The sequence below is a fragment of the Peromyscus californicus genome, unplaced genomic scaffold, assembly GCF_007827085.1.
Source record: "Peromyscus californicus insignis strain IS unplaced genomic scaffold, ASM782708v3 Scaffold_18__1_contigs__length_77618521, whole genome shotgun sequence".
Lineage (NCBI taxonomy): Eukaryota > Metazoa > Chordata > Mammalia > Rodentia > Cricetidae > Peromyscus > Peromyscus californicus.
In genome coordinates this window covers 12,033,841-12,061,477 of record NW_026294480.1, presented here as the reverse complement: position 1 = coordinate 12,061,477, position 27,637 = coordinate 12,033,841, and the positions used below count along the sequence as shown (strand labels likewise).

Sequence of the window (27,637 nt, the reverse complement as noted above, 5' to 3'; positions counted from 1 at the left end):
ATCATAAGAACTCAGCTGGTTATGGCAAAGTCACTACCTGGAGGAATCAGGGAATTCCTCCAGAGGAAGCCAAATCCCAAGGAGTTTTTGGTGTTACTTGGCTTGTTATATATCAGCTGTCTTCTGTTATGAAAATCATGTGTGCCTTCATAGTTTTCCCAATTGACTTTTCCCTAAGAACGGCTAACAATGTGGACTGATCACTCTCTAGACATACACATTCCAGGCATTTGGAGAACAGCCTCAGGAAAGGCTTTCTCTGGAATCAGATATCTCCCCTAGCCACTTTCAAGGACTAAAGGAGACACCACCCAGGTGGTTGCCCAACTTCCGAGGACTAACAGTGATAACCACCTACAGGCGAGTCTCCTGACTTAAGGTAAATTCCACAAGGAGACACCGCCCAGGTGGTCGCCCAATTTCCGAGGACTAACAGTGATAACAGCCCACATACAAGTCTCCTAACTTAAGGTAAATTGGACAAGGAGACACCGCCTAGGTCAGGTGGACGTTAAGTAATAGCTTTACACAATTTAGCTCGGACCCTCCTTTTATATACCGGGACCTCCAGGACAGAGGGTCGGAGAAGAGAAAAGAGAATAGAAGAACTAGATGGGTAAGAACTTGAGAGGAACAAACTGAGATGGGGAAGAACTAGATTGAAGGGCTAGAAGAGAGTACTAGAGGAATGAGATGGAAGATGAGGATGAGCCAGATGGGGAACAACAAGATGAGGAAGAACGAGATGAGGAGAGAGAAAGAGATGGGAGAAAAGATGATATGGGAAGGAACAAGATGGATGAGACCCTAGAAGGGGCAGAACAAGATGAAGGAATTAAGATAGAACCCAGAGGGGACCGCGGACAAGTGTAGAGAGAAATCAGGCAAAAAAAGACCTAAATATGAGAGCAGAATATAAGCTTGTAACTGACACAGAATAATAAAGTTTATGGACTAAGGAGTTTTGTGTACATAGATTCATTTCTTCCCATCAAAGATTAATTATCAGCTGGTTGTAGATTCTTCCCGGACCCTGGGAGGGGACTATCGAGGGGCTGGACCCCCATAGTCCCCGATATGTGGGACTGGCGGGTGAGAGAGATTTGTCCTGACTGTGGGCCAGGCAGGAAAACTCTAGCTACAATGGAATATTGCCAAGTGATTAGAAAAAAATTGATCAAGAAAACCTAAGTCCTGAGTATGTGGGTATTAAAACAACAAGCCTGCAGGTTATGTGGAACAAGAAGCTGGGAGAAATGAAAGAGAAACAGATAAATGGGTAATTATAGTAGGAAGTATTAGCATTCTTCTCCCAGTGGATTGAATAACTGGACACAGCATGGTCAATTCTTCCTTAAACAATACAAGTTGATTGCAATTCAGTGAATAAGAAACAAGTAATTTGAATACCATTACGCTGATGAAAGAATTTGTTACTGTAATTGAAAACCACACACACAATTCTCTAGGCCCATGTGGACTTGCTGAAAATTCTACTAAACACTTAATGAAGCACTGATATACTTTTTTTTTTTTTGGAGAGAGAGACAGGGTTTCTCTGTGTACCTCTGGCTTTCCTGGGGTTGCGGGGACTCTCGGTGAGGAATAGGTAAGCCTCTTGCCTTATTAATGAGAACTCCATGAGCTCACCAGGAGGACAGACATGGCCATCCAAGGTCAACAGGAGGGACCGTCTGATGATGGACAGGCTGTGTCAATACTAAGATCCTGAGGTGAAACTGTGTTAGCACTCAAGATATGGCCTCTGGAGTAAGGGTGCATAACATCACTGCACATAAAGCCAGAATGACCTAGAACTAAAAACTTTATTTTTGAAAACTCTGAAATTCCAAGGCAAATTCATCTAGGGGAGATGGAACTCAGAACACAGATCTGCTGGCAGGGAGGGATTATTTTCCAGAGGATAGTGTTTTGTGTAAATATTTCATATGTAAATATATAATTGATAAATAGCCTAGGTAATTACATATTATGTAATATATACTTAATATTTATATAATATATATCTATTTATATAAATCTGGGAAAGATTTCACTGGTTTCAAAACTTGTTTTCACCTCCCTTATGAGGTCTCAAATATATGTACACCCAAGTAGCATCCTTGCTTCTTGTGTTCGAAGATGGCACAATCCCTTTTAAATGAACACTTGCTACAAGATGATATCATAACTTATTCTGCCCACCACGAGAGTACCTGTGTGTTTAACAGATTAATAAGCTGTAACATGAAGAATGGCAAGCCTTTTGATATTCAGAGAAGGGAAAAAATATCTTGAGAGCATGACAAACCAATCTTCTCAAGACCCTTTCACTGTGCCCCCAACTCATGGTGTGGGCACAAACTGCTGTCTCAGAAGAAAACATACAAAGAACCAAGGGAGGCCATATCAGTGACAGGGAAAGGGACCTGCTGCTAGCAAGGGGGGAATAAACCAGGATGAAGCAACTCCCTTCATTCGGAAAACAGGGTACCAGGAAAATGAGGGTGCATCAGGATGAGCTAAGGCTCTGTTACCAAAAGGCAGCTGGTTATGTTGGTTACACACCAGCAGTGTGTGTGTGTCTGACCACCTTGCATTGTACATCTGAACCTGCTCACTCTCAGTCCATGACAATCTGCCCCGCACCCCCAAAAGGATCCTCCCATGTCTCTCTCAGGGACCTCTCTGATTTAGCAGTAATTAATTTAAATAAAAAGCCTAACACCAAGATCAGGCAAATATGTTTAATTTTTTAAAATAACCGATGGCAAAATAAAATATTTACATCACATCATAATGTGTAAACATGTAAGGTCTCTGTACAAAGAAATATACATGCAAAAAAATAATGTAAAAATTTAACTGAAATAATAAAGGAAACAGTACACAAATAAAAGTTATGAGGTTACGGATACACATCCAGTTTTTGAATCCAATTTCTCTTAAAAAGTTTCTGTACAATTTTACAAGAAACAAACAAACGAAAACCCAACAAAAGAATAAATAAAATACATTGGAAACTGCAAAGCTTAATTATGCCAGTTTATGGCTCAAGACCCAGATGTCTGGCTGGCTGGGGAAGCAAGCTGGTCTCCTGTTTAGTGTATTTCACACAATAAAGATAAAAAGACATCCAGAAAAAATTCAAGCGTGCCAGAAACGCAACTTCTTGTGTTGAAGGACTTCCCGTGCCAGCGCCAGCTCTACCACAGTGACTCGGGCACTGGGTACCAGCCTCAGGGCGGCCAGTACTTAATTGGCTTTCTTACCAAAAGCTGAAAATCCAGCCAATTTTTTATACAGAAAGTTGAATGTCAAAAAGTCTAAAAAGTAGTAAATGTTCAGACTGATTTTGGGAAAAAAATAATACTTTGGCATTCTGAATAATAGCATAATAAAATTTAAAACATTACCCTATTATCCAGTTTTATATTCAGAGTATGAAATCACTTTTTTTACAGTCCTCAAAACTGACAAATTTCACGAAGAGTTAAGTGTCCTCGAACTGATGGCACAGGGGCTACGACCCACCCCCAACACACACGGAACCATAAAGCTCACTTGCCAAGTATGTGCTTTTTCTATATATTTATTACAGGTACAACAGAAGTCTTCATAAATAGTTGCAGAAAATGTTAAAGCCACAACATTGCACATGATATGAAATAAAACCAAAAAAACCCCCAATGAGTGCATTTACAGTATTTTCATCTGACTGTATACCGTTCAACAATCTGATTGACGGTTTGGGGCGGGGTTGGGGAGGGGTGGGGGCAGTGGGGCTGGACCCAGCCCAAAGTCTTCACTGGATGGGCAGACCCTCACAGACCCCTCACAGGAAGGCCCAGGCGGTGGGTGGGAGGGGTGGGAGGTGCGGGGGGAGGATACCAGACGGAAGGCAGGAAAAGTCTTATATACAAGTAAGGCCTACATTTCATCAGAGCAAAACCATTCATTCTATTTTATGCAAAAGATTGAGGTTGAATGCACGCTTCAGAAGCCAAGCCTGCTGCTTGGCAGGACGTACGCAGATGAGGCAACTGGCAAAGCTCCGTGCCAGGTGGGCGCCAAGCACTGGCGGAGGCCACGGGAGTGGCTGCCACCTGGCGAGTCTTTCCCAGAAATGCACAGTACCTTTGTTTTGTGTTAACACCAGTGGTTTGAACATAGGCATGTGTTTCCTTGAATAAATCTTGAAAACGTTAAATTTGCAAAATTCTATCCATGTTCATTTAAAAAAGTATCTTTTTATTTTTTATTTTTTTGCAGAAACCTGAATAAAATACTGTGATACAGCAATGCGATCTCTGCCCTTGCAGAGTGTAACTGAAGGTCCTCCACCCCAGCGCAGCTTGCAGCTCTGAGCCCAAGCGCTGCTGAGCACAGCTCACTTGGAATGCAATTTCACACGATGAACAGCAGGCAGCCGGTCACTTAGTTTGGTTTGGTTTTCCTCTTCAAAATTCAAATTAACAGCTGATTGGCAGGTGAAAGAGAATGAGAAAGAACTTCAAGACAGGTCAAACTCTAGGCAGAAGCCGGCTCTGTAAGAAGTTTTTAATGCTACGAATAGGTCGAACATCATTCTGGTGTTTGCGCCGCTCAATGAAGGAGGTCAGTCTGGACGTGTCAAGGACGCCCGTGCCTTTGCCGCTGCCGTTACCTGCCTGCAGCCACTGCTCCTGCAGGGCCAGTGCAGCCGAGGGACGCTTGGCTGGGTCTTCCTGTAGGAGGAAGCACACAAACTCCTTGGCCTTCTGGCTAACTCCTTTAAAGTAGTCCTCCGGGAAGCTGAAGTCCAGCCGGCAAATGTTCAGGCAGGTCTCCTCCACGCTGTCATCCAGGAAGGGAGACACGCCGCTGAGCAGCACATAGGTGAGCACTCCAACACTCCACGTGTCTGAGGTCAGGGAGACAGGGTTCCCAAGAATGATTTCTGGGGCTGCAAACTCGGGGTTCCCCAGCAACTGGTGGATGTAGTAGGTGGTGTTGAGCTGGACAGCATCTCCAAAGTCTGTCAGTTTAATGGTTGGCTTGGCCAAACTCTGATCCACCAAGATGTTCTCAGGCTGCAACACAGAAGGAGACACGGTCACTGGCAGACATCCCTAGTCATGCTTAGTCTGACCACTGTCAGGATCCTACGGTGAGTCAGGCAGGCCGTGCCACCCGAGGAAGCTCTCCGGGCCAGCGAGGGGACAGGCTGGGGAGGAACAGGCCCCTCTGCTCAGCTGGGAGCAGCTCTTGGCTCTCAGGTCCAAATGGCCTTACTGAACACAGTTCTGTCTTTTCTCCCCAAGGCACCCTTCACTGGGTAGATCCCATGCCAACTCAGCAGCGCTGACAGGAACTTCCCAATGTCTCCTGACCCAACAGGCTTAACTACTAGGACCTCCCAGCTGTGAACAGTACTGAAGGGAACTCGGGGAAAGACAAGGAGTCTGCTCTAGTGTTCTCTCCCCATTTCCTCCAGACTCAGGCAGGGAGCGGGGTGCTCGCATCCCAGACCTGCCCTTGCCCGGCCCTGGGTCTGCCAACCTTTAGGTCCAGGTGTGCTATCCTGCAGTTGTGAAGGTATCGGACGGCTTCCAGAACTTCCCCCAGGTGCGCTCTGACCTTCCCTTCGGTGAGGCTTCCCCATCGTACCACACAGTCCAGGAGGCGACCCTGGTCAGCCCTACAGGGGAGAAGGACATCTGTCACCTTTCGACTCACAGACTGTTTCAGGGTGAAATCAACTCACACTCTCAGGACTGTACCTCCACTGGACGGCATGGTACAGGGAGGGGTTCTGGCCCCCTCACTGAGAAGCCGTTACCAAGTGGGTAACGGCTGGGGGAGAGCTGCAGTCAGGGACTGTGACCTTGCTGTGTGTTGTTACAGCAGGCTGCTGGGCAGTGCCTATGGATGCAAATTACTGCTGCAGGAAGGAAGGGGTCACCCACCTCCCTCGGCCAAACTTCCTTACATATAAAACATGGATGTGAAGATAGGATGAGATCATGTTATAAAAAGCTACATGCTGGGCAATGTATACACGCTTAGTCAAAAGCTACCCTAATCTGGACTAATGTTTAACAATACAAAGTTCTGAACTAAAAGCTTAGTAGTATCTATTCATTCAACCTTCAATACCCTGAGAAGGTTGCTTCATTGCCCCATTTTAGAGATGAGGAAACAGAGGCAGGGAAGGTATACAACTTTCCTGAGGTTCCATGGCTAGTGAACAGCCACTATTGGATGGAGGCTGCTCTGAACATTCTGTTTTCAAAACAGAAGTTTATAAGACCAACTATCTGTCTAGCAAGGAATGGTCATAAGTGGGAAATTATGGCACTCTTATGCAAATCAATTCTGTTAATAGTCTGACGAGGCTACACTGTGGTGGTTATATGAGAATGGCCTCCATATGCTCATATATTTGAATGCCGGGTTTCTAGTAGGTGGAACTGTTTGGGAAGGATTAGGAGGTGTAGCCTTGTTGGAGGTGTGTCACTGAGGGTGGACTTTGAGGTTTCAAAAGCTCACACCATTCCCAGTTAGCCCTCTTCCTCTTCCTTGTGCTTGTGGATCAGATATAAGCTCTCAGCTACTGCTTTAGCAGCATGCCTGCCTGCCTGCCTGCCTGCCTGCCGTCGTGCTTCTGGCCATGCTGGTCACGGACTCTAACCTATGGAACGATGAATTCCCAACTCAATGTTTGCTTTGTAAGTTCCCTTGGTCATGGTATTTTGTCATGGCAATAGAAAAGTAGCCAAGTAATACACCATGCAACTTTCCAGTGAAAAGATGTAAGAGCCAGAGAGGTGGGGGTGTAGGTCAGTGACCCAGTCCTTGTCAGGCACATGTGATGCCCTGGGTCCAACTTTGCACTGTGAAAAAACACACTCAACATCCCCGCCCCGTCCACAGCATATCTACAGCTGAAAGAGCTGCAACTTCGGACCAAGGCTGCGGGGATTTCTGACAAAGACCCGAGTGATTGTTCTTGTTCAGAATCCCCGTCCAAGGTGGGCAGTCACTACCGGTCATCAGGTTTACCAGAGAGCCTCCCAGGCATGGGGGCTTCCAGGGCAGCACCAGGCTTGGAAGTGGCTTTCCACACCCTGCACCGTTTTAGCTCATGACAGCTCTCCAGGAGCTGTGCTTTTAAGGACACCAAGGATGAGGTGGCTGGAGAGATGGTCCAGCAGTTGAGAGCACTGTTTATCCTTACACAGGATCCGGGTTCAATTCCAGCACTCAAATGATTTTGCCATGAGCAGAGGCTCCCACACCATAGTCTCTGGTAATAAATTTCTCTCTGTAGGAGTTCTATGAATTCCAGAACACACAGGATCAGCAAAAGTGCTGGGAGCTGAGGTATGGGGGTGGTGGGGGGAGGTACGCACATTTCCAAAACCAGGACATAACTGGTGGGGGTCTCGAAGGTGTCAATAAGACCCACAAGGAGGGGGTGCTGGAGGTTCTGCAGGATGCCAAGCTCATGGGTGACCTGGTCACGCTTCATCAACTTCTTGTTCACAAACTTGGTGGCCACTGCTCGCTTGGTTCCCTTCTGATCACATTTCTTGACCACAGCAAATCTGCCCCTGTAAAATTATCAAGGAGAAAGGACGTAGGACCATCTCTGTGGGACGGTGACTTGATACCTACGCACAGACTTTACTTTGCCGGGCCATGTGTGGATGGGATGTGGTGCCAAATCAGCTATGGGACGGCCATTCCTCCCCCCATTTCTCACGCTGGGACTGGGCAGGCCTGGGGCTTCCTGACCCCTGACTGTGGTGACAGTGACAGCTCAGGGTGCCTTGGCCTCACCACGCAGTTTCTGCCTTTGCCCTGCAGAACTTCACCATGCGGAGGCTAATCCACGCAGTCTCTAATGTAAGTGCCCACAGTTGCCAGCCAGAGGCCCACCCACTCCTGAGGAAAGGATCTTGTTCTGTTGCTTTAGGCTTACTTGCAGTGTAGACAAGTTGTTCCTTCAAGTGAGGGTCAGGACTCTGGTGCTGTGTCCCACATGCACACCCAGAACCCAGCTGCCCCTTGACGGTCCATGGATAAGAGGACCTGGCTCTCAGGGTGAGCACATTCCGCACAACCAGGGACAATGAGTAAAGTGTGGCATAGGCAGAGCAGGCTACGGGGTAAGTTACACCTCTTTGACACTTTTCCCATGGGAAGGTGGAGGGTCAGTGGGTACCCTGCCCAATGACTCTTAACTGTAGAATGTGGAGAGAGTACAGTTGCTGGTGTCTGACCCTGGGGAAGCTCTGCGTCTGCTCTTCTGGAATGTCTCCTCCATCATGTGAGGAAGTCTAGGGTGAGTGTCTATGCAGAAAGAGTCCTACATCCATTTAAAGACTCAGACATGAGGTGTGGATGTGCCACCAGGATGAGCCTGGGAAAGATGGCCAAAAATGCCTACCCAGTCAATCGGCAGTGTTGTGAGGACGGGCACACATCATTGAGACCAAGTGGGAGTGAGACTTGGTAGTCAGCAATGTGTAAATACACCACAGGAGCCACGTGACCCAGCGTGGTCCCTAGAATGTAGAAGGCTGCTGATAGACTTCATGGGAAAGCTCTCTCAAAATGTCAAATCAGCAGTCTACTTTGACCCTCTCACTGTGGCTGAGGGCCGTGTACCTGGGAAGGCAGCCCAAAGTTAGAGGGGGGCTGTCAGTCTGTGGCATTGCTGAGCCCACCCTGGCCTTGGCAGCACCAGCTGGAAAGAAGAAGCCTCCTTATTTGAAGCTTCTTTGTTCAGTCAAGAGGAGCCTGATACTCCATGAGGTCATGGTGTAATTCCTTCAGATCTCCACGGACGACTGAGGCCAGAGTGCACAGTCAGCCATTCTCCACTGGCATTCTGAGAGAAGGAAGTCTACAAGGCCAGTGTGTGCCTCTTCTCTGAACTCTTCAAAGGCGGCACCTAGCTAGGGCTCTTCTAGATGCCCAGTGGGAAACTAGCTCCTTCCATCCATGGACAGCCCATGGTATTAGGCCTTCATTCTGGGAATCCTACCTAAAATCTGTTTTGATTCCTTCCCAGGACTTAACATCTAAAGCCCATTAACCTGCCGCTATTTCCCACAGGGACAAGTTCTCAGTGTTTGTTGTTCAGCTGGAGGGAGCATTCTGGGGAGGCTGTGGAACCATGAGGAGGGGGGTCTAGCTGGAGGGGGTTACAGCGGTGGCCCTTAGACATGACCCTGGGTGCTGTTTCTTTCTGCTCCTGTTCGACCTTGATGTAAACAGCTTCTTCCACACATTCCCCATGAACTCAGAGATGGCATGACAGAGCATGCCGTCTTTCCTGTCAGGACAGACTGAAACCCTCTAAAATCATGAGCCAGCTGTTCTGTCAGTACTGTCAGAACAGAAGCCACGAGCACCACACACAAGGCAGTCACTTCTACTGACGGCAACACTTATAACCTCTGCTCATCAGTTTTGGGATAACGCGCAATCTTACTTCTGTGGAAAGGGCTTTGGGCTTCCCATCATACCTGCCGAGCTCGGCCACTTCACTATAGAAGGAGTCAAAGCTGTCCTTCCAGGTCACCATGGTCCCATCGCTCCCTGGACCTGCAAGAAGAACACCATTTCCCCGAGTGCGTTTGCGTTTTCTTTTAACAACAGTGTCGCTCTCTGTCAACAGCCTTAAGCTGGTGGTCCTCCTGCCTCTGCTTCCCAAGTGCTGGCATCACTGGAATGAGTCGCCATGCTCAGCTCCTTCCTGGGTGTACCTGAAGCAGAGCTTCTTGGTAAGAAATCACAAACCTGTACTATCCAATATGGCCGCCACACATGGCCACCTAGCATCTCTGAGAGGTAGCACTCTCGTGCCACAGTAAGACAGATGCACGGGACGCTGGATAAAAGATTGGAAATATCTCAGGAACAATTTATAGGTATTAGTTTCACATTAGAATCAAATACTGTTGATCTATTAGATTAAGTTAAATGATAGTGAAATCAATTTGCCTTTGTTTAAAAATGTAAAACTGTACTTGAGTCTTATTTCCAGTGGCTAGCACTGCTTGGAGTGGAGGACACTGGGTGTCCCTCTCTGTCACTATCTGCCTATTCCCTACAGACGTTCTCTCACTGAGCCTGAAGCTAGGCTGGCAAACCCCGGACACCTGCTTGCCTTTGCCCCTCACAGGCATCCGCATAACCATGCCTGGCTTTTATGTAGGTTCTGGGCATCTGGAGTCAGATCACCATGACTGTAGAGCAAGTTGCTTTTACCCTTGGGCCTCTCCCCAGGCCCACAGAGCTGGATTATAGTAAGTCCCCCCTGTTCACCCAGACTCACAGCTTGCAGACTACACTTGTTCTCACAGCCTTCAGAAGTCAAGGGTTCACTAGGTTTTCTTAATGTTCACAGTCTTTTAGAGTATGTACATTATAAACAGGTTGCAAACATGGACAGTTTTATCATACATGTAGTTGGAAGTCACTTGTTAACAGTGAATGTGGTATTATATAAGCCCAAAGGAAACAAGAGATTTTCTCTAAGCTCTTCCGTCCTAATGACATTGCTATACCCATAGATTAGTGCGTCTTTCAGTGTCCATTGGAGAGGCTTATTGCAGCAGATGGAAGTCAGTACAGACTCACAAATGGACAATATACAGAGAGTGGGAGACTGCAACACTCAGTCCTAAATGGGGGGTCTATGTGGAAGACGGGCTGGAAAGGCTGTAAGAGCCAGAGATGGTGGACAATTGTGAGGAAATAATGTTTTCTAGACACAACAGGGTGGAAACTCACCAAGACTGTGACAGCACACACAATACCTGAAGCTCAAGCCAGACAGAATCCCAGCATGGAGGAGGAGGGGTGGGCACAAAGCTCTGCTCCTCTCCAAGAAGCTACTAAAAATGGTAGCTGCTTGGAGAGAAATTCCAAAGCAAACAACAGCAAGAACAAGGAACTGTTAAGCACATGATTTCCTTCCCCTTCCCCCACTTCCTTGAGATAGGTTGCTCTATTAACTCCTGCAGGTCTTGAACTTGCTGCAATCCTCCTGCCTCTGCCTCCTGAGTGCTGGGATCACAGGTATGCAGTGACAGCCTGACAAGCCTGTGATTTTCCCTCTAGTAACGCAGCTACCAGCCAGCCCATCAAGCCTTCCACAGCGGCCAGCATTACAGACCCTACCAACCCGCTCTTCTTTCTCCACCGTCTGCTCTAGTCCAGTTCGGCCAGAACTGGCTCACCGCTCCTCTCCCTATGCATTCCAAGTCATCACCAAGCACACATTCCTCAAATCACACCCAATGATTGGTCTTTCAAGGCTTTATGGGCTGTAGTGTCTTCCTATGTGCCTGCCCTGGGTCACTAACGAGTGGACAGCATGGCCCCCATGGCAAGCAAACCCCTCCCAGCACCAGGAGCTCCTCAGCCAAGGCGGCCACTGCTGGAGCCCTTGTGTAGGTGTGGCTGTCTAGAACCTTCTTCCAAGCTCTGCATCTCACCGACACCAGAGTACTCCAAATAGAGAACCTTACATCCTCCCCAAAAGGGCACTCCGAGGAAGTGAGGACTTCATCTCAGGTACTGACACTGGAGTGCACACTATTCACTGGTCTTTTCTGATGCCTGTGTTTTCCTATCATCCAAGTGCTTGCCTGCCTCTTTCTTCTTTGAGACAGAGTCTTACTCTGTAACTTAATTTGGCCTAGAACTAACTCATTCTATGAGCCATGCCAGCCTTGAACTCATAATGATCCTCCAGCCTAAGTGTCTCAAGTACTTTGATTATAAGCATGAGCCACCAAGGCCTAGTTTTCAGTGCTTTTTTTGATGGTGAAACAGGACTTCTAGCTATGCCACTAAAGCAATGGTTTTCAACCTGTGGGTTGTGGCCCCTTTAGGGGTCAAAGGATGTTTTCACAGGGGTCACGTAAGATCACCAGAAGACAGATACTTACGTTACAATTCATAACAGTAGCAAAATTACAGTTATGAAGTAACAATGAAAATAATTTCATGGTGGAAATTATTTTAAATTTATTAATACAGCATGAGAAACTGTATTACAGGGTCACAGCATTGGGAAGGTTGAGAACCACTGCAGGAAAGCATGTCACCTACAGACTGACACTTAGTCACAGCTCCTACCATCTAGAAGATTTCCTGGTAGTCTTCTGAGGAAAGCGAGGTCAGTGCACCACCAATTCTGAAGCACCTACCTAACCCCATTAATAAACACTGAAGACTAGCTCTCATAGGGTCTAAGTGTGCCATGCAATCTGCTAAGGGAGAAAACCAATCAACAATCCCACCCAGCTGTAAAGTCTATGTACCACAACAATGGCCAACACAGCAAAATGTCCATAAGGGCTCAACAGCAGTACTTGTATCTTGGAGTAAGCAACAGCCATCTGATTTGATCTAAGGCCTGCTCAACAGGAAGGAATTCATGCTTGGTGCTGTAAACCGAGCCAACCACCTGTGGCTGGTGAGGTCACGGACCCTGAAGGAGAACCTACTAGCCCTTCTGCTTTTCTGAACCAGCACAATGCCTAACTGCATTGTATAAGTACTGCATAAGTACTTCTCCTTAGACCCACAGATAGGTGCAGCTCTCATTCCCATCGGACAAGCTTCTTGTAGCTCTTACAGAAACCTGCAACTGGTCAAAATATAGAGAACTACTGACCATGGGGTGTCCAACACCAACTGAGACATCTCCAATACAACGTTCACACCTCAGGGAACATCACGGAAAAGGGGGTAAAGACTCGAAGACCTGAGGACCAGGATATCCACTGCCACACAGTTTCTACACAGGACAGGGAACCTGCTGACGGAATCTTAGCGACAGGCTGCCTAGACAAGATCTGGACAGTGACAACACAGAGAGCAGACGTGCTGATGGACATACAGGGCATTTCACAAGGGCCTACCCCTATACGAAGAGCTATAGGCCATTAATGACTGAGAGAGGGAGACCCAGTGTTCTCCTGGGATGAGCCTCTGATGGGTTATCCAATCCCAGGTGGTCATCTCTAGGCACATAAACATATGAGCAACACTAAATGGGTACAGCAGGCTGGTGCACACACACATGTGTATGCATATAACGATAATAATGAAGAGCTCATGAGTTTGAGAGGGAGTGTGGGCATGGAAGAAGTTGAGAGTGGAGAGAGGGAGGGTGGAAATGATGTAAATATAGTACTTATGCACAAAATTTTAAAAGGTTTTTAATTAAAAAAAAAGAAATACTGGATTTTCCCACACAAAATCAATCATTTTCCCTTTAATTTTCACTAAACAAGCTTTAAAAAATTCCTTAAATAAATGTCTTCAAAATATTGCATAACACAGAAGAGCACGTGAAACACAAATGGCCAGACATGGATCCCCAAGCAGTTCAAGAAACGCCCTCACAATGACCCAAGGCCCCGTGGCTCCTCCTGGTCACAGCTCTTCTTTCTCACTGCAGGGGGCCCTTGCCTGACCTGCCCCATCAGTGGGAGCTTGCATGTATTTCTGAGGTGGCAGAACTGACTTTAGCTTCAAGATGCAAGCATCTCTCCCCTAGTAACTCTCTTGCCCTGAGCCAGCCACAGCTGGACATGTCCAAAAGGGTTGGGGCTCAAGGTCAGCAGCCAGAAAGAACTGGGGTAACACCCTGGAGAGCACAAAGCAAAGAACGGCGTCTACACAGGACAGCTCCCGGGGGTGGGGGGTGGGGTTGGGGGACTGACTAGGAAACCCACACACCACCGAGGCCTGCAAACCTAGAGGCTTCCTGCAGTGAGCACTTTGGAAACTGTAAGAAAATCTAGTGGCCTGTCTGACGAGATGGCATTTTTCTAAAGACCTTAAAGATTTTGTGACAGAAACTGCTATCTATTTTCTTTTCTGTTATTTTCCCGCTCAGATCCCTAAGGGATTATATAATTTGTATAATTTTTTAAAATTTATTTATTATGTATACAGTGTTCTGTCTGCACATATCCCTGCAAGCCAGAAGAGGGCACCAGATCTCATTACAGATGGTTGTGAACCACCACGTGGTTGCTGGGAATTGAACTCAGGACCTTTGGAAGAACAAGCAGTGTTCTTAACCTCTGAGCCATCTCTCCAGCCCCTGTATAATTTTTTTTTTAAGTGAGAAAAATCAATGACTATTTTAACTTCAAAATCTTGCTCTTTTTTAGGTCACAAGCCCATAACCATAACATGCTCTTTCTATGATTTAATAAAGTCAAAATATGAAATAAAAAATTTTAAGCAGATTTGGTTTACTGTCTACACATAGGGTATTCTAGAACCGAATTTACCATTTAGTTGGGATTTTTATTTTCCCTGTTGGAAGCAGTTTCCCAAACCTGAAGCAGCTGAGGACAGGTGGGCACTCGTAGCTGCCTGGTGTAGTACTGTTGGCCTCAGTGGGCATTGCTGCAAACCAGTCCATACAAGTCCTGCTCTGAACACCTACCCATGTCAAATGCAGGGTCAGGAACCCACAGGGTCAGGAAGGAGTCTGCCCACAGGGCTGAGGGGTTAGCTGCACAGAACACAACATCCTGCTAGGCTGTGGGGGTGCCAAGGCCTCCAACAAGCAGGTCCCTGGGAACACTTTCCTAGCTGGATATCTGGGGACATCACTGAGCTGTCATAGCCCACACCTCACTGAAGCGCTCTCTGTACAGGGGTCTAAGACAGATCTAGAAGATACCACTTCTTTCCCCACTTTTCACTCACATGTTTTATGAACCAACCTAAGCTCAGCTGGAAGACTGGATCAAAGGACATGATTGTAAGCACTGAGGGCACAAAAGCCCCACAACCCAGCTCAGACCAGTCACCAGTGACCCAAGTGCACAATGGTACGGTCACAGGCCTTTATACACACCCTCACTTGAGAGTCTTGCCCTGAACTCCTTTAAGATGCCAAATGACACTTTTCTTGTGACACTGACTGCTATTTGAGCCTCTTCTGGACATTTAGGCATGTGACCTTCTGTTCTGAACTTCATGCCACACCAAGTGTGGCGGATACACTGGACTTGAGGAGACCGCTGGCAGAGGTGGCCTGCCCCAGGAGGCTTACCTAGAACCCTCAGACTGGCGGAAGACGAGGCTGAACCCATGTCGTTCACAGCAATGCACGTGTAGATGCCATCGTCTTCTGTGGTCACACCGATGATCTTCAGAGTGGCCTCCCCAACGTCACTGTCGCATACGTGAGAAGACACTAGGTGTCAGGAATACTCAGCAACTTTAGGCACCAGCTTTACCCACCTCCCCCCGACTACGTGCTCAAGGTGACAAAGGAAAGAGATGATTCCAACGGTGAACAGTGCATTTCCAGTTACCGAGTAACCGGATCAACCACGCCCCTGGCCAGTGAACTGCTCCAGAGTGCTCCCTCACCTGTAGGAGATGCTGTAGTGATCGTCGTTGTTCAGAGTGTTGTGTTCAGGGCCCTTCCAGGTGATTGAGGCCTTGGGGCGGCCACAGACACGACATCTAAAAACAATGGTCTCCCCTGTCTCACATGTGACCTCACTCAATGGGATAACGAATTCTGGGGGAACTGCAAGGCAAAGGAGTTTGGTCAATGCCAGCCATCCTCAGCATCTCTCTACACCTCTCTCACGGGGTTTTACACCAGTGGAAACCCAGACCACCGCGGAATACCCCAGTGCAGAGCCGCGGTGCTCTGACAGAGACCCTGCAGGTCTGTGACCCCTCAGATTGGAGGAAGACAACAGAACTCACCGTCATAGATGTAGCTGGGGTTGAGAAGCTAAAATGGAAAAGGCAAACAGACATTAATAAAAACAGGAGCTATTTTTGGGTAGGCTGCCTGATTCCAGGGCTACAGTCACTGGAGGAGCTTGGCTTATCCAGACCCAAGCAGAACCAATCACCTATGGCTGCTACGTGCACTTGAACATGCCATGTCCTATCAATTAGCTGAGTTTATCTTCTTATTCACAAACATGCTACTTAAGCTGCCCAGGGTTCAGACAAAGGCCGACTCACTGAACCACATCCTCTGAAGCCACACGTGGCCCAGGTGCCGTGTGCTGGTGTAAGTTATGTGCCTGCACGGTTCCCAACGAATGCACAGAGAGCCAGTGTAACGCTGCCCCTGCTGGAGGGAGAGCGTCCCCAAGCAAGCCCCACCTTGAGGGCCTGCAGCGGCTCACCCTCCCCACCCGTCTTGGAGGTGACACCAGGCCCGCCCAGCCTCTCCCATGCACCTTCACAGATACCTTGTGGCTGAGCCCTTCACGTGGCTTCCTGTACCCGTTCTCCAACTTGCCTTCCCTTTTGCCGTCTTTCTCTTTCTTCTCAGATTTCTTCCTTAAACGGAGTGCTGTGTGCCAAGATGTCGACTTCCTAGGGAAGAAAAGAACACACTGCTCGTATCTCTCCTCCCCCATGGTCAGCAGGTGGCACCGGGAAGCATCAGGGAAAGGCTTCGCAGAGGAAGTGAGGGTCTCTAGGAACAGAGATCCCATGACAACTAACTTCACAGTGATACTCAGGAAGCAGGTGCCAGAGCCAGCAATCCCTCCCTTAAGCAGATTCTGAAGATTAAAATACAAAAGTAATAGTTAAATCATGTGTTAACTTGACTGGGCCACACTGCGCTGAGAGAGTCAAACATTCTCAGTGTTTCTTTGCGGGGACTTTTGGTTGGCAGGAACATCTGGATGGATGAAGCTATTTGCCCTTCCTTATCCGGTCAGTTGAGGGTATACGCAGGGAACTTGAGGGCACCAGCAGTCTGGGTTCGCCTGTCTCCACAACTATGTGAGCCAGTCCCTTGCAAGTCTACCCTGTGACCTGCTTACCCACAGTGTACCCCAGGGGGTCTGTCTCCCTGAGCAATCTAATGAGAGGCTCACAGATGTATGTGGAAGGAACAAAGTGTAACATCTCTTAGACTTCTTTAAAGCCAAGGACGGTATAGAAAGCTGCAGAGCTGAGGTCCTGAACAATACACTCACTTCTCTCTGCCCATCAGGGACACAGGATGAGGGGAAGGAGGCCAGTCCTAGGGAAGGAGAGATGGCCTGATGCACAGCCCTCTGGTGCCAGTACCCTTCGGGTACCTGTGCGGCCAGGCAGGACCACCCCTGCCAGCGACAAGACTGCTCTATTCTGGGAAAGACGCGGCTAATCCCTCCCATTTCAGGGAGGTTCCAGGAAGAGAGAGTTTCAGAAACCAGTATGGACTCGGTTTTCTTTAATATAACGCTCAATGCAGCAAAGCTGGCTTCGGGTGTAAGTCCCCAAGCCTCCGAGTACTAAAGGGCTGAGGGCAAAGCCATCACATAGGTCTTTCCCTGAAGCCTGTGAATGACGATCCTGTGTTCCTAGAGGTCCAACTAAGACCTTTGGGGGTGTATTTAGTGACTTGAATGAAGGAGGTATTAAAGAGAATCTGTTAGGGCAAAGACAGCCCACTTTCACTTGGGTTCACACACTTTGTTCAGAGGCAAACATGCATGAACCAACATGGCTTTTCCTTTCTGGCTTCTTCCCTTCCGGGCCTTCAAGCACTCCCTGTAACGGCTCCTAGCCCCTCAGCTGCCCATGCTCGGGCTGCCTCACTGCTGACACTCACTTGAGAGTCCCGTCGGGGTTCTCCATGATAACTGCACTGGTATGGCCCAGGACAAAGCCCGGAATCCAGCCCTCGGCTGCGGGGCACTGGTCAGTGGCGGCTCGGAACACCAGAAACATGTTCTGCTGGTTACTGGCCAGAATTTGAACGACCTCTCCTTGATAGACGCTTATCTCATCCTCCTTCACTGCCGTGTACTCGTGTGTCACCAGCATGGTGGAGATGTTGCTACTGCTGCTACTTTCACTCTGGAGGGAAAGATGAAGAAAACAAGGTGGACAGGGACTGAGACGAGATCTGAGAGCAACAGCCATTGGCTACCGTGTGCCACGGCACTGGCCCCCAGAGGGCTCAGCAGACAGGGAGATGTTAAACTCTTCCTTCACACTCTCTTCAGCTTAATGCCCCCCTTAGCAACCACGTGGTCAGCCATCGAGAAACAATTCCAACAGATCCACCTCAGTGCTGACGCCCTGGAAGCCTGACGGAGTTGGAGCTTCATCATGCCCTGCTCAAAGCCGGCTCAGTCCTCATGGTGACGTCACGTTGGGTCTTTCAGATTCAAACAAGTATTAACGTTGAAGGCTGGAGAGTGGCCCCTTGGCTCACTGACAGATTACAACTGAGATGTCCCCAAGTTTTCCTAATACGACATTCACCGGAATTGTGCATTCCAGGTTACAGGTGTTGTCTGTCTAGCCTATGTTTTCCCACTGCTCCCCACCCAAAGAATGTGGAACATCTGAAAGGCCAATCAACTAACACTCTGCTCTTATGGACGGCTGCTCCTCCTCCTTTATGTCCCTCAGTGGATGCTCCTGTGACCAAGCTTGCCTCAGGGGTCTTCACGTTGCTCTTGTCAGGGGGACATATGGCACAGCATCGGAACTGCCTCCAAGCTTTGGGGAAGACCTTTAAGTGGCTATGGGGATATCTTCCACTGCCCTCATCCCGAGGCCTCAGTAGCATCCAGTTTCTTTGGTCAGTGGCTGACATAGATTGTAGCTGGCCTGCAACACCTGTTCATTAACTCAGTCAATGAAACAAGACCGCAAAAGTAAAACCAAGTTGGTTTCTTAAGGCCACCAGCCTGGGCATGCAAACTGAAAAGAACAAGACACAAATGGCAATCACCTGTCCCATGCTCTCATCCGACTACGGATTTATCCAGGAATGGAGAAAGGTGATATCATTGCTGATTCCTGAGCGTTATCTTGTTCCTCTATCCAATTAGGATACAGGAAATGGCCTCTGGGCCCTGGTTTCTGTGAGCTTGCTCTCCAAGGCTTTTATGCTCCTGCTGCAGGGTATTTATGGAGGTCAGGATTTCAAAGTCTATGCTGTACCCGGGGACACTCTGAGGGGGAGAGGCCCTGACCCTGCTACCCTTCTCAGTCCTGGTCTTCTGAGCATGTCAGAGTGTGCTAGAGCAGAATGCTGACTGCTGCTCAGAGGCGGCTGAGAGGACATCAGGCCCACCTGCTCTTCTGTGAGGCCACACGGTGAGCAGCCAACAAGCCAGGGACTGGGAGCTGCATGGATGGGCTGTGCATGGGAGCTGCTGTGGACACAGAAGAGCTGCCTGCTTGTGTTCATGATGAGCTGGACTGCTCCTGTCCCCACAGGACCCACTTCCTGCCTGTGACCTTCAGCTCAAAGGGTGCCACAAGCGCTCACTTTGTACTTTCAGTATGCACCTTAGTATTTTGATTCACATGGCTGGCAGTTTTGGGATGGCAGAGGTAAATGTGCTAGAAATGTGACCTAAACCTTTCTGTGCTCCAGCTGCCCCATCAGGGCATCACAGCAGCCTGCATCTCCTAACTGGAGGAGTCTGCGGCAATCGTGGCTCCTGTCACTTCCCAACACACCTGTGGCCAGAATATGCACCAGGCATTCCGAATCAGCCTTCCTCGATTCCCACAACCTCCTTGCCACAGAGCATGACCACCTCCCCTCTGAGTAGGGTGACGAGTGAGTGTGCACAGGCTAGCCAGTGGCAGCGAGGCAGAGCTGGGGCTGACTCTAATGTGTGCTCCTCTGCTGCTCACATGGTGGTGGGAGGTTATGTCGGCTATGGGCACAGAAGACAGGCTAGCGCAGTCAGATTGTGGTCACGTATTTGCACCCCACCCACCCAGATCTCTGCAGAATTTAGCAGAAGGTGCCATCTGGAGCGGGAGGAAGGGCACTGCTAGAGGTCAGGCGGAGCAGTCTGTCTACAGTCCTAGACAGCTCCTCAGAGGTGGTCATAGGAAAGGAGGCCTTGCTCACTGGGCAGCCGCTAAGAGCTCCGATGGTCCTTTTTAGCCAGAGCCAGAAGAGGGCAAGAGGGCATTTCACATCCCCATTCTGATGTGAGGCCTTCTGATTTACGACTCAGCCTTCAGTCTCCCTCTCCAAGCTGCCTTCCCCAAAAGCAGCGCTAAGAGTCAGACATCAAAGACCACTTCCCCATGGAAGAGCCACTGGCCACATGTGATGGACTGTGCCTTCCCTCAGGGTGGAGCTGTGTCTCCAGCCACGCCCTTGAAGGGGCATCCAGAGATGAGGGCCTGCCTCCTGTCCTAGGGTAGTCGCTCACTTACAGACACACACCTGAAAGCTCTTCTCTACTTCCTGGGAATGTGTACAGGTTAGGGGGTGCAGGAGACGTCAGCAGACCCGTTCTGTATGGGTCACAGTGCTGAGACCTGGCCCGGTATCTGAGCAGACAACTAGGTCTGGGGTTGTGACTTGTCAGTGGGCTGTCTGCCCTAGAGCTTCCAGTCTAGCTGAAAGCCCTCTCGCTCTATACAGAATGGAGAATCCACAGCGAGGACATGGGGAATGTCCTCCCTCAGACACCTGCTTAACCACTTAGTGGTTAACTCAAGAGTGAATAAAAGCATCAAGACCCACTTCTTAATTTCTTCCACAAATAAAGACAAAGGCCAAGTTAATCACAATATCTAAGGAAAAAGAAGGTAAGATCCAGAGTACAAATGAGGGATTAATAGAAGTCCAGAGGAAAGAGACATGCAAAAGCCAGATTTTATATATAAATATATATACAATGAGAGACACAGACCCTTTTAGGGAAATGTATTTAAAAATTTATAAAGTGATCGTACATACACTCGTTAGAACAGTTCTGTGCACTCACGCATGCCTTCGGAAGAGTGTTATGGGCCAGGTCACCTGCCCTGTAGGAAACAGCTGGAGGACAGTGAGGAGGCCACAGAGTGGGGAACCCAGCAGAGACACCCTTCAGCTTGAGAACACAATACAAGTGACCACAAAGTGAGCTGAGTCCCCTGCAGAGGCACTTAAATTGCCCCTGGCATCCTCGCTGGAGGCATGTGGCCCAGCCATCTCTGGAGAAGCTGGGTGTCCAGGTGTGCTGGCCCAGTGTCTCTCCAGGAGACTCAGGGTGGAGGAAACTTTCCCACTGGGTAGATTCCTGCCCCCTTATGCCATTTTATTTTGCTTTGAGTTGTTGTTGAACGTTTTCTTGAGGCAAAAAAATTTTTTCATCAGATGACTCAAAAAAGTTGCAATGATAACTTACGGCATGAAAGAGCAAAACTAAGCGGTGAGCCAAAAGCTTAAAGGTGTACATATTTCATTGTAAGTAATAGAGAACAGAAAAAAAAAAGACCTCTCCAAAAAAAGAAAAAGAAAAAGAAAAAAAGTGTGAGGAAGGCGGGGCCAAAAAAAGCAAGTCCCAAGATACTTTGCTGGTCAGAAACTGAAGAGACCGAAAGAAGCTGCGCGGAGGAGGAGGAGGTTAATGGTGCACTTTCTCTTAATAAGGAGACGACAGGAATAAAGCAAGAAGCGAGTTAGTAGAGAGGAGAGCAGGCGCTGTCCGTGGTCCCACAGCAGGTTAGAGGTGGCTGCATTCACTGGGTGGCTGGGTGCCAGTGCAACGCCACGGGGCACACACACGAGTGCACACACAGAGGCCACAGACGTGTCACTCAGACAGTGCACAGGAGAACTGGAGAAGGCCATTACTGCTGCACAGTGCTGGAGAGCTGGAGTTAGTACGGAGGTTTAGAAGAGCTGGCGGGACAGAGGCGGCGGCGGGGTGGATGGGCGCAGGCTCCCTGGCGCTCTTACCCCATTGCTCTGAGTGGACTGCACGGACTGCTCGCTGGCCGAGGAGCACGTGCTCATGCGGTCTGTGTCCTTGCTGGGGGCTGCAGGGCGGTGCGTCTGCCGCTGGAGGGAGTCACTGTCCCCCGGGAAGGTGAAGGAGCTTGGCCGGCTGGCAGGGGAAGCAGGAACGGAGCTCCAGAAGGAGCCCCCCTTCTGCAGGGGGCTGCTGGGAGGAAAGGCCTCCTTGCCAAAAGGAGAAGGGAACGTAGTGGAGAGAGGAGAGTTCAGCGGCGAGATGGCCCCTGGCCTAGTCTTGCCCAGAGGCAATGGGCCCAGGCTCCCCCGGGCATCCTTGGTGTTTCCGTCTTGGCTTGTACCAGAAGCATTCCCAGGGGCTTTTCTGGGGCTCTCCATCACCTTCATCTTGGGAATGGGCTCTGTTTCTCGTTCAAGACCTTCGGAGTCTCCACTCAGGGGGAGCCTGCTGGGTTGGCCAAGGCTGGCCTCAAGGGCCAGGCTGTTGCTGGGGGGAGGCAGTGAGGGGCTGGGAGCAGACATACCTGACATTTTGTCTGCCTCTGCCTGGCTTGAGGCTGCAGAGGAGACCAGCATGGGGGGGTGGTGTCTGACAGGCTGCGGGATCCTGGAGGGCCTGCTCCTGCTTGAGCTGGGGCCGCTGCTACAGCTGCTGGGGCCGCTGCCATGGCTGCTGCCGCCACCACTGGAGGCCCCGCCGCCGCCGCCGCCGCCCCCGCCCCCGCCGCTGCTGCCCCCGCTGCCACTGCCGCCGCCCCCACTGTGGTTCCTCTGGTACTCGATGGGTGATGTCAAGGCTGTAACCAAGCAATTCAACAGAAGAAAGTCAGTCAGGGTACTGAGAAAATTCTAACTGCAGAATGTAGAAGAAAAAAAAAAAGTCACATACAATCAGAAGGAAGTACTGGGCTTGAGAGTCAGTGAGCTAATTCAGGCACATTCTTATGGCCACAGGAGCCTGTGCTGGTCACAGGGGTCAATATAATGGTCAGCAGCCTGGAGCAAATACCAGACAGATTATGACCAGGTCAACAGTGCCACCCATTAAGTGTTTCTGTTCCTGACTTTGGAATGTCCTGCAGAGGGTTTTTTTGAGACAGGAGCATTGTAACATCTCCCTGGACTGGCTTAGGCACAGAACGCTGATATGCAGAAAAGGTCACAGTGAGGACCGATTCAATAAGCATTTAGCTTCCAACTGTATTCGCCAAGTCTTTGTTATCCACCAAGCTAAAATGAGAGTGGGAGCCGGCAGTCACAGGGACTACTGCAGATAGGAAGGGCAGGAAGTTGGCAGCTAACAGCTACTGGCTTCTGTAGAATCACAGGAGTTACAGACATTGCGGAGGTAAGTCCTGGTCTATCTACTGGCAGGGGCTGGCTATACAGCTCGGGTTGGCCTTGGATTTGCAATGCATTTGCTTTGGCCTTCCTGAGTGTTAAGGTTCTAGGTATGCACTATCACGTGCACCCATGACTTGCTCTTTAATTGGGTGTGCAATGCACTTGCCAGTGTTTCCAGCATCTCTGATCAGTTTCACATTCTCATGACCACCTCAGGCTTCCTTTTCTTAGGATGCCATTGGAGTATATAATCTATGCACAGGAGAATGGAACAGTACACTCCGAGGAGCACACACTGAAAGCTGGGTGGCTGCTCCGAATCCTGACAGCCACCAAAAACACGTGGCATCCTACACAAATTATCAGACCACTAGTGGACAGTAAGTTCTGCTGCATTAATATGTAATGAGTGCTGAGAAACAGAAACTTGTACGTCAGAGAAAGAAGACACAGCTGGTAAGAGGATACATCACCATTTAAAAAGTTGCGCTGGTTTTCTAAAATTTGGTTGATTTCATGGATCCATGTTTGCCGGACACTTGGACTAGATGAATGTAAAATGAAGGTCTCCACCATGTCACCCGTCCTTGATGTCAGAGCAAATTTACAGGGATCATTTTCCACATTTTCCTCCAGGCAAAGGCAACTCACCTTCAAAACAGTGAATTATTACACAACAGTTAAGACATGGGAGCATCCTGAATATTCGCCAACTGAAGGATGGCTAACAAAATGTATGGCTGCTGTGGAGTATGAGCCAGCCTTAACATGAGAGGATGCTCTGATACACGCTGCAACATGGTCAGACTTTCAAAAAAAACACGTCAACTTTAGTAAGCCACACACACAGGGATAAATATTCCAGACTCCACATACAAATCTCCTGGAAGTAGCCAAACTCTCAGAGACAGAAAGAGGCATGGAGGTTGCCAAGGGTTACAAGGAGGGGACAATGGGATGTCATCTTTAATGGGTAGAGAGTTTAAGTTTTGCAAGATGAAAAGAGTCCCATGGTTTGAACAGTGCCACAGCATAAATGTACTTAAATAACATTGATCTGTTCCTCAAAAATAGTCAAAACAGTAAATACTATGTTATATACTTTTTACCACAAAAATGGAAAGCATGAAGTGAATTTCACCCTGCGCGGACATGGCAACAGCCACTTTTTAGTTGAACTTCTGTTTGTTGAACACTCCTAAACTGAACATCTAGAACTAATACAACACTGTAAGGTCCTTGAGTGACAGCCTGCAGTGACGACGTGGGCTCATGGGAACTGCACATACACAGTGACCACGACACACAAATGCCCTTTGTGTTTAGAAGTGGGTCCCCTCCTGGGGACTGCCGAGATGGCTCTATGGGTAAAGGGCCTGCTGACCAAGCCTGGCAACCTGACTTCATCCCTGGAGTCCATACATGTGAAAGGAGAGAACCTGCAACTCCACAGAACTTGCATCTAGTCTCCACATGTGCAGTGGCACATGTGCCCAGCCACACACACCACAGACACACATACACACAGACACACATACACAGACCCCCTAAGAAAAAGAACTGGGGACCATTGCTAAGCTGCCATTATGTATATAATAAATATTCTAAAACAGAAAAAAAAAAAAAGCCTGGAACCAGGAAGACTTTCTGCCTGCAGCACTTCAGATGAGGAGTATTTAATCTGCATCACAAAGCTCTGCAATGCCTTTGAAAACTTTAGGGCAAGGCTATGATCACGAGTTTAATGGCTTAACTAATAACTCAAACAACTAACTAGCTATGTGAGCTGGGATGATCAGTTTCCAAAATCCCTCTCCAGACCTCATTCTTAACTTCTCTAAAAATAAAAACACATATCAAGGGGCGGGTGAGGCAGCCAAGCAGGGAAAGATGCTTGCCACCAGACGTGGTGATGTGAATCTGACCCCAGGGACCCACAGGGTGGAGATAACTGACTCCCCTACCTGGTTCTGGCCTTCTTCCACATGCTGTGGCGCACAAGCACATGCACACACATAAAAATAAACAAATGCACTAAGGAAACTTTCACATTTCAAATATCAGAAAGGATGTGCAAGTGTAGGTGACATCTGGACTAGAACACAGAAAATGACTTCACAGAAGCAACAGATACACAATGTAATGCAACAATGGACCATTTGAGGTGCTGTGGACTTTCTGTCCACAGATCTGTAAAAAGAATGCACAGGAATTTTAAGGGGTGGGTCCATGTATGGGCATGGCTTCAGAGGGAAGGCCTGCAGTAGCTGGCACTAGGGTGGCATGAGACACAGAGGATTTCCATCTCAGCTTCAAGCCACAGCAGCTCTTCTTTTGCTGTCTGGCTCTGAAACCTTGGTAGGTCCTTGTGAGTAAAGGCCCAAAGGCTGTGCCCATAGACCAGCCTGCCCTGGGTTCAGGTACTGGAAACCTGGCTCTAGAGACTGGAGTCTACAACAGCCCAGAGAGCTTCCTAGAAGGGAATGCCATGTCTCACCTGCACACCATGAAGCCGACGGACTCAAAGGCTAAAGGTTCCCTGGCACCTCTGACGAAGACCCCAGTGTTAGTGTGGGAGGATCTCACAGAGGGGAGCACGTCTCCCTTGTGAATTCAAGCCTGCACAGCTGCAGACATGGCAGGAACTCGGGGCGGCGTGTGTATGCATCTTCCAGGGACTATCTGCTAGGGCTTCACGCCCCCTTCTTCTGTCATTGATTTGACCCCTTTACACAGTAGGGTCATTTACAATTGTTTTCTGTTTACCTTTCTCTGCCACCAGAGGGCAAAGTTACCCCAGGGCAGAGGCCCCATATCTGGAGTCCCGCACTGGAAGAACCTTCAGGAGCGCTCTGTTGAGTGCAGAATGAGACATGAGCCGCTTGTTCGCTGTGGTCTTTGGCCCCAGGCCAATTCTCTAAAGCTGCAGCTTTGTGTGTAAGTTTTACATGGTCTTGCAGAGGGCAGTGCTGTACACTGGCCAATGGCTACAGCCACACAAGTATTCCAGACAGCAACGCCAGAGCACACAGCAGAAAGAGGCAGTTTTAAAGATTCACCAGTGTACTAGAAGGTTTTATAAATATTGAATAAAGTAAGTGTTGGGAAGTGTCACCCTAACCAGAAAGTTACTAGCATGACAGGTACACGCGCTGGCCCATGAAGCTCGCACACAGGTATTACCTTGATACTGTTCTTGAACAGAAATCCTGGCATGGAAAAGCCCTTTTTTTTATCAAGTGGTTCGCTGAATATGACGATCTGTTCAAAGAGGAAAACCCGCCTCTCTTTGCATCGAGGCAGAAGTCCTGCGTCTTGGTCTGTGACCAAGAATGTGTCCTGCAAGAGCAGTTTACCCTGGGCAACAATTTTACCCTAAAAAAAGAAGAGGGGAGGGAAGGAGGGGAGAAAACATTGCATTCTCAGTGACCAATGATCTGTTTTCTTTGGTTTCCTCCCTCAGAATGACGTGTCCTTCTAGGAGCTTATGAGCTTATTCTTTTACTGTAATGAATTCTTAGCTCCAAGCAGAATAATTCTTTGTAACAAGTTAAAACTCTTGCCAACCCTGTGTAACCAATGGCTTCAGAATCAGAGAGTAAGAAAGGGCTTCTTTAGGGGGGTTCTGACAAAAGGCAGCCGTCCCTTTCTCCTGGGTATGTCAGTAGAGTGTCCCTCCAGGGACAGACTGTGAGCTTTAGTCTGAGAAACATAAACCCGGGACGTTAAACCCCAATCCTCCAGTGAGCACGTGTCAAGAAACACCAAAGCATCTCCTGGCTCCTTACTCAACTGGAAGACGGATTCTGGTCTGAATTCACTTTTTTATACACAGTAAGCAGTATGTAAGAGGCATAGAATGTGCAACCTGTACAAGTTGGGTAGACTCAAGAACCCAGTGGTCCTGGAGTCAGTCTCCCAGGGATAAGAGAAGGGCAGGAACCTCCATCCCTAGCTCTCATGGCTTTAGATGCCCAGAGAGGATGCAGATGCTGTCAGAGACAAAGCATAGCCCTGCTTGCCTCTACTCTAACAGCCTCAGGAAGAGGAAGGTTCCTCAAAGTAAACCAAAGGCTCCGAAGAGAGGCTGAAAGTCAGTCACACTGAAGGACAGTGAGAGAAGACAAAGAAACCCGAAACAGAGGGACCAGCTTTCCAGATGTGCGAGAAACATCAGGACAAAGGAAAGGGACAGGAGGCAGAGAAGCCCTCAAAGAACAACAGCATTACGTCAAATCCTTGCAGCCTGCCAACGCTCATCATGTCGTTACAGCGCTTCGGGACTATGCACATGACTTCTACGGCTTTCTGCGGGTGGGGAGAAAGCAGAGTAAAAGGTCAGGCTCCTCTCGGTCCTCCATCCAATTCCAGTTTCTCTCTAGAGAGGGCACAGAGATCCCATCCCCCTGATGTGGCCCCTCCCAAGACCCCATGCTGGTAGGCGGTTTGCATGGGTAGAGCAGGACCCCAAAATACCTCTAATTCTGACGTATCCAGGCTAGCTTTCTTCGAGTACTTGAGGAAGTCCTGTGAGGGAAGGGAAGGAAGAAAGGG

At 48.7% G+C, this 27,637-nt stretch overlaps 1 protein-coding gene across 4 annotated transcripts in view; it reads right to left on the bottom strand.

Moving 5' to 3' along the window:
* Positions 1–2,733: 2,733 nt before the first annotated feature.
* The window catches only part of Trio (trio Rho guanine nucleotide exchange factor), a 313,159-nt gene continuing 288,255 nt past the window's right edge, over positions 2,734–27,637 (bottom strand). For 2 of the 4 annotated variants that reach the window (XM_052743040.1, XM_052743041.1), the window contains exons 44-57: positions 27,560–27,610; positions 27,314–27,391; positions 26,267–26,458; positions 23,557–23,734; positions 21,725–22,536; positions 17,621–17,868; positions 16,248–16,386; positions 15,760–15,787; positions 15,412–15,574; positions 15,089–15,210; positions 9,519–9,597; positions 7,395–7,595; positions 5,542–5,680; positions 2,734–5,072 (exon numbers count right to left, since the gene is read on the bottom strand). In XM_052743040.1, the coding sequence (XP_052599000.1) occupies positions 4,524–5,072; positions 5,542–5,680; positions 7,395–7,595; positions 9,519–9,597; positions 15,089–15,210; positions 15,412–15,574; positions 15,760–15,787; positions 16,248–16,386; positions 17,621–17,868; positions 21,725–22,536; positions 23,557–23,734; positions 26,267–26,458; positions 27,314–27,391; positions 27,560–27,610 (2,979 nt within the window). In that variant the 3' untranslated portion in view covers positions 2,734–4,523. Of the gene's footprint in view, positions 5,073–5,541; positions 5,681–7,394; positions 7,596–9,518; positions 9,598–15,088; positions 15,211–15,411; positions 15,575–15,759; positions 15,788–16,247; positions 16,387–17,620; positions 17,869–21,724; positions 22,537–23,556; positions 23,735–26,266; positions 26,459–27,313; positions 27,392–27,559; positions 27,611–27,637 lie in introns of those variants that run through there. The other 2 variants (XM_052743042.1, XM_052743043.1) reach the window with 2 other exon arrangements.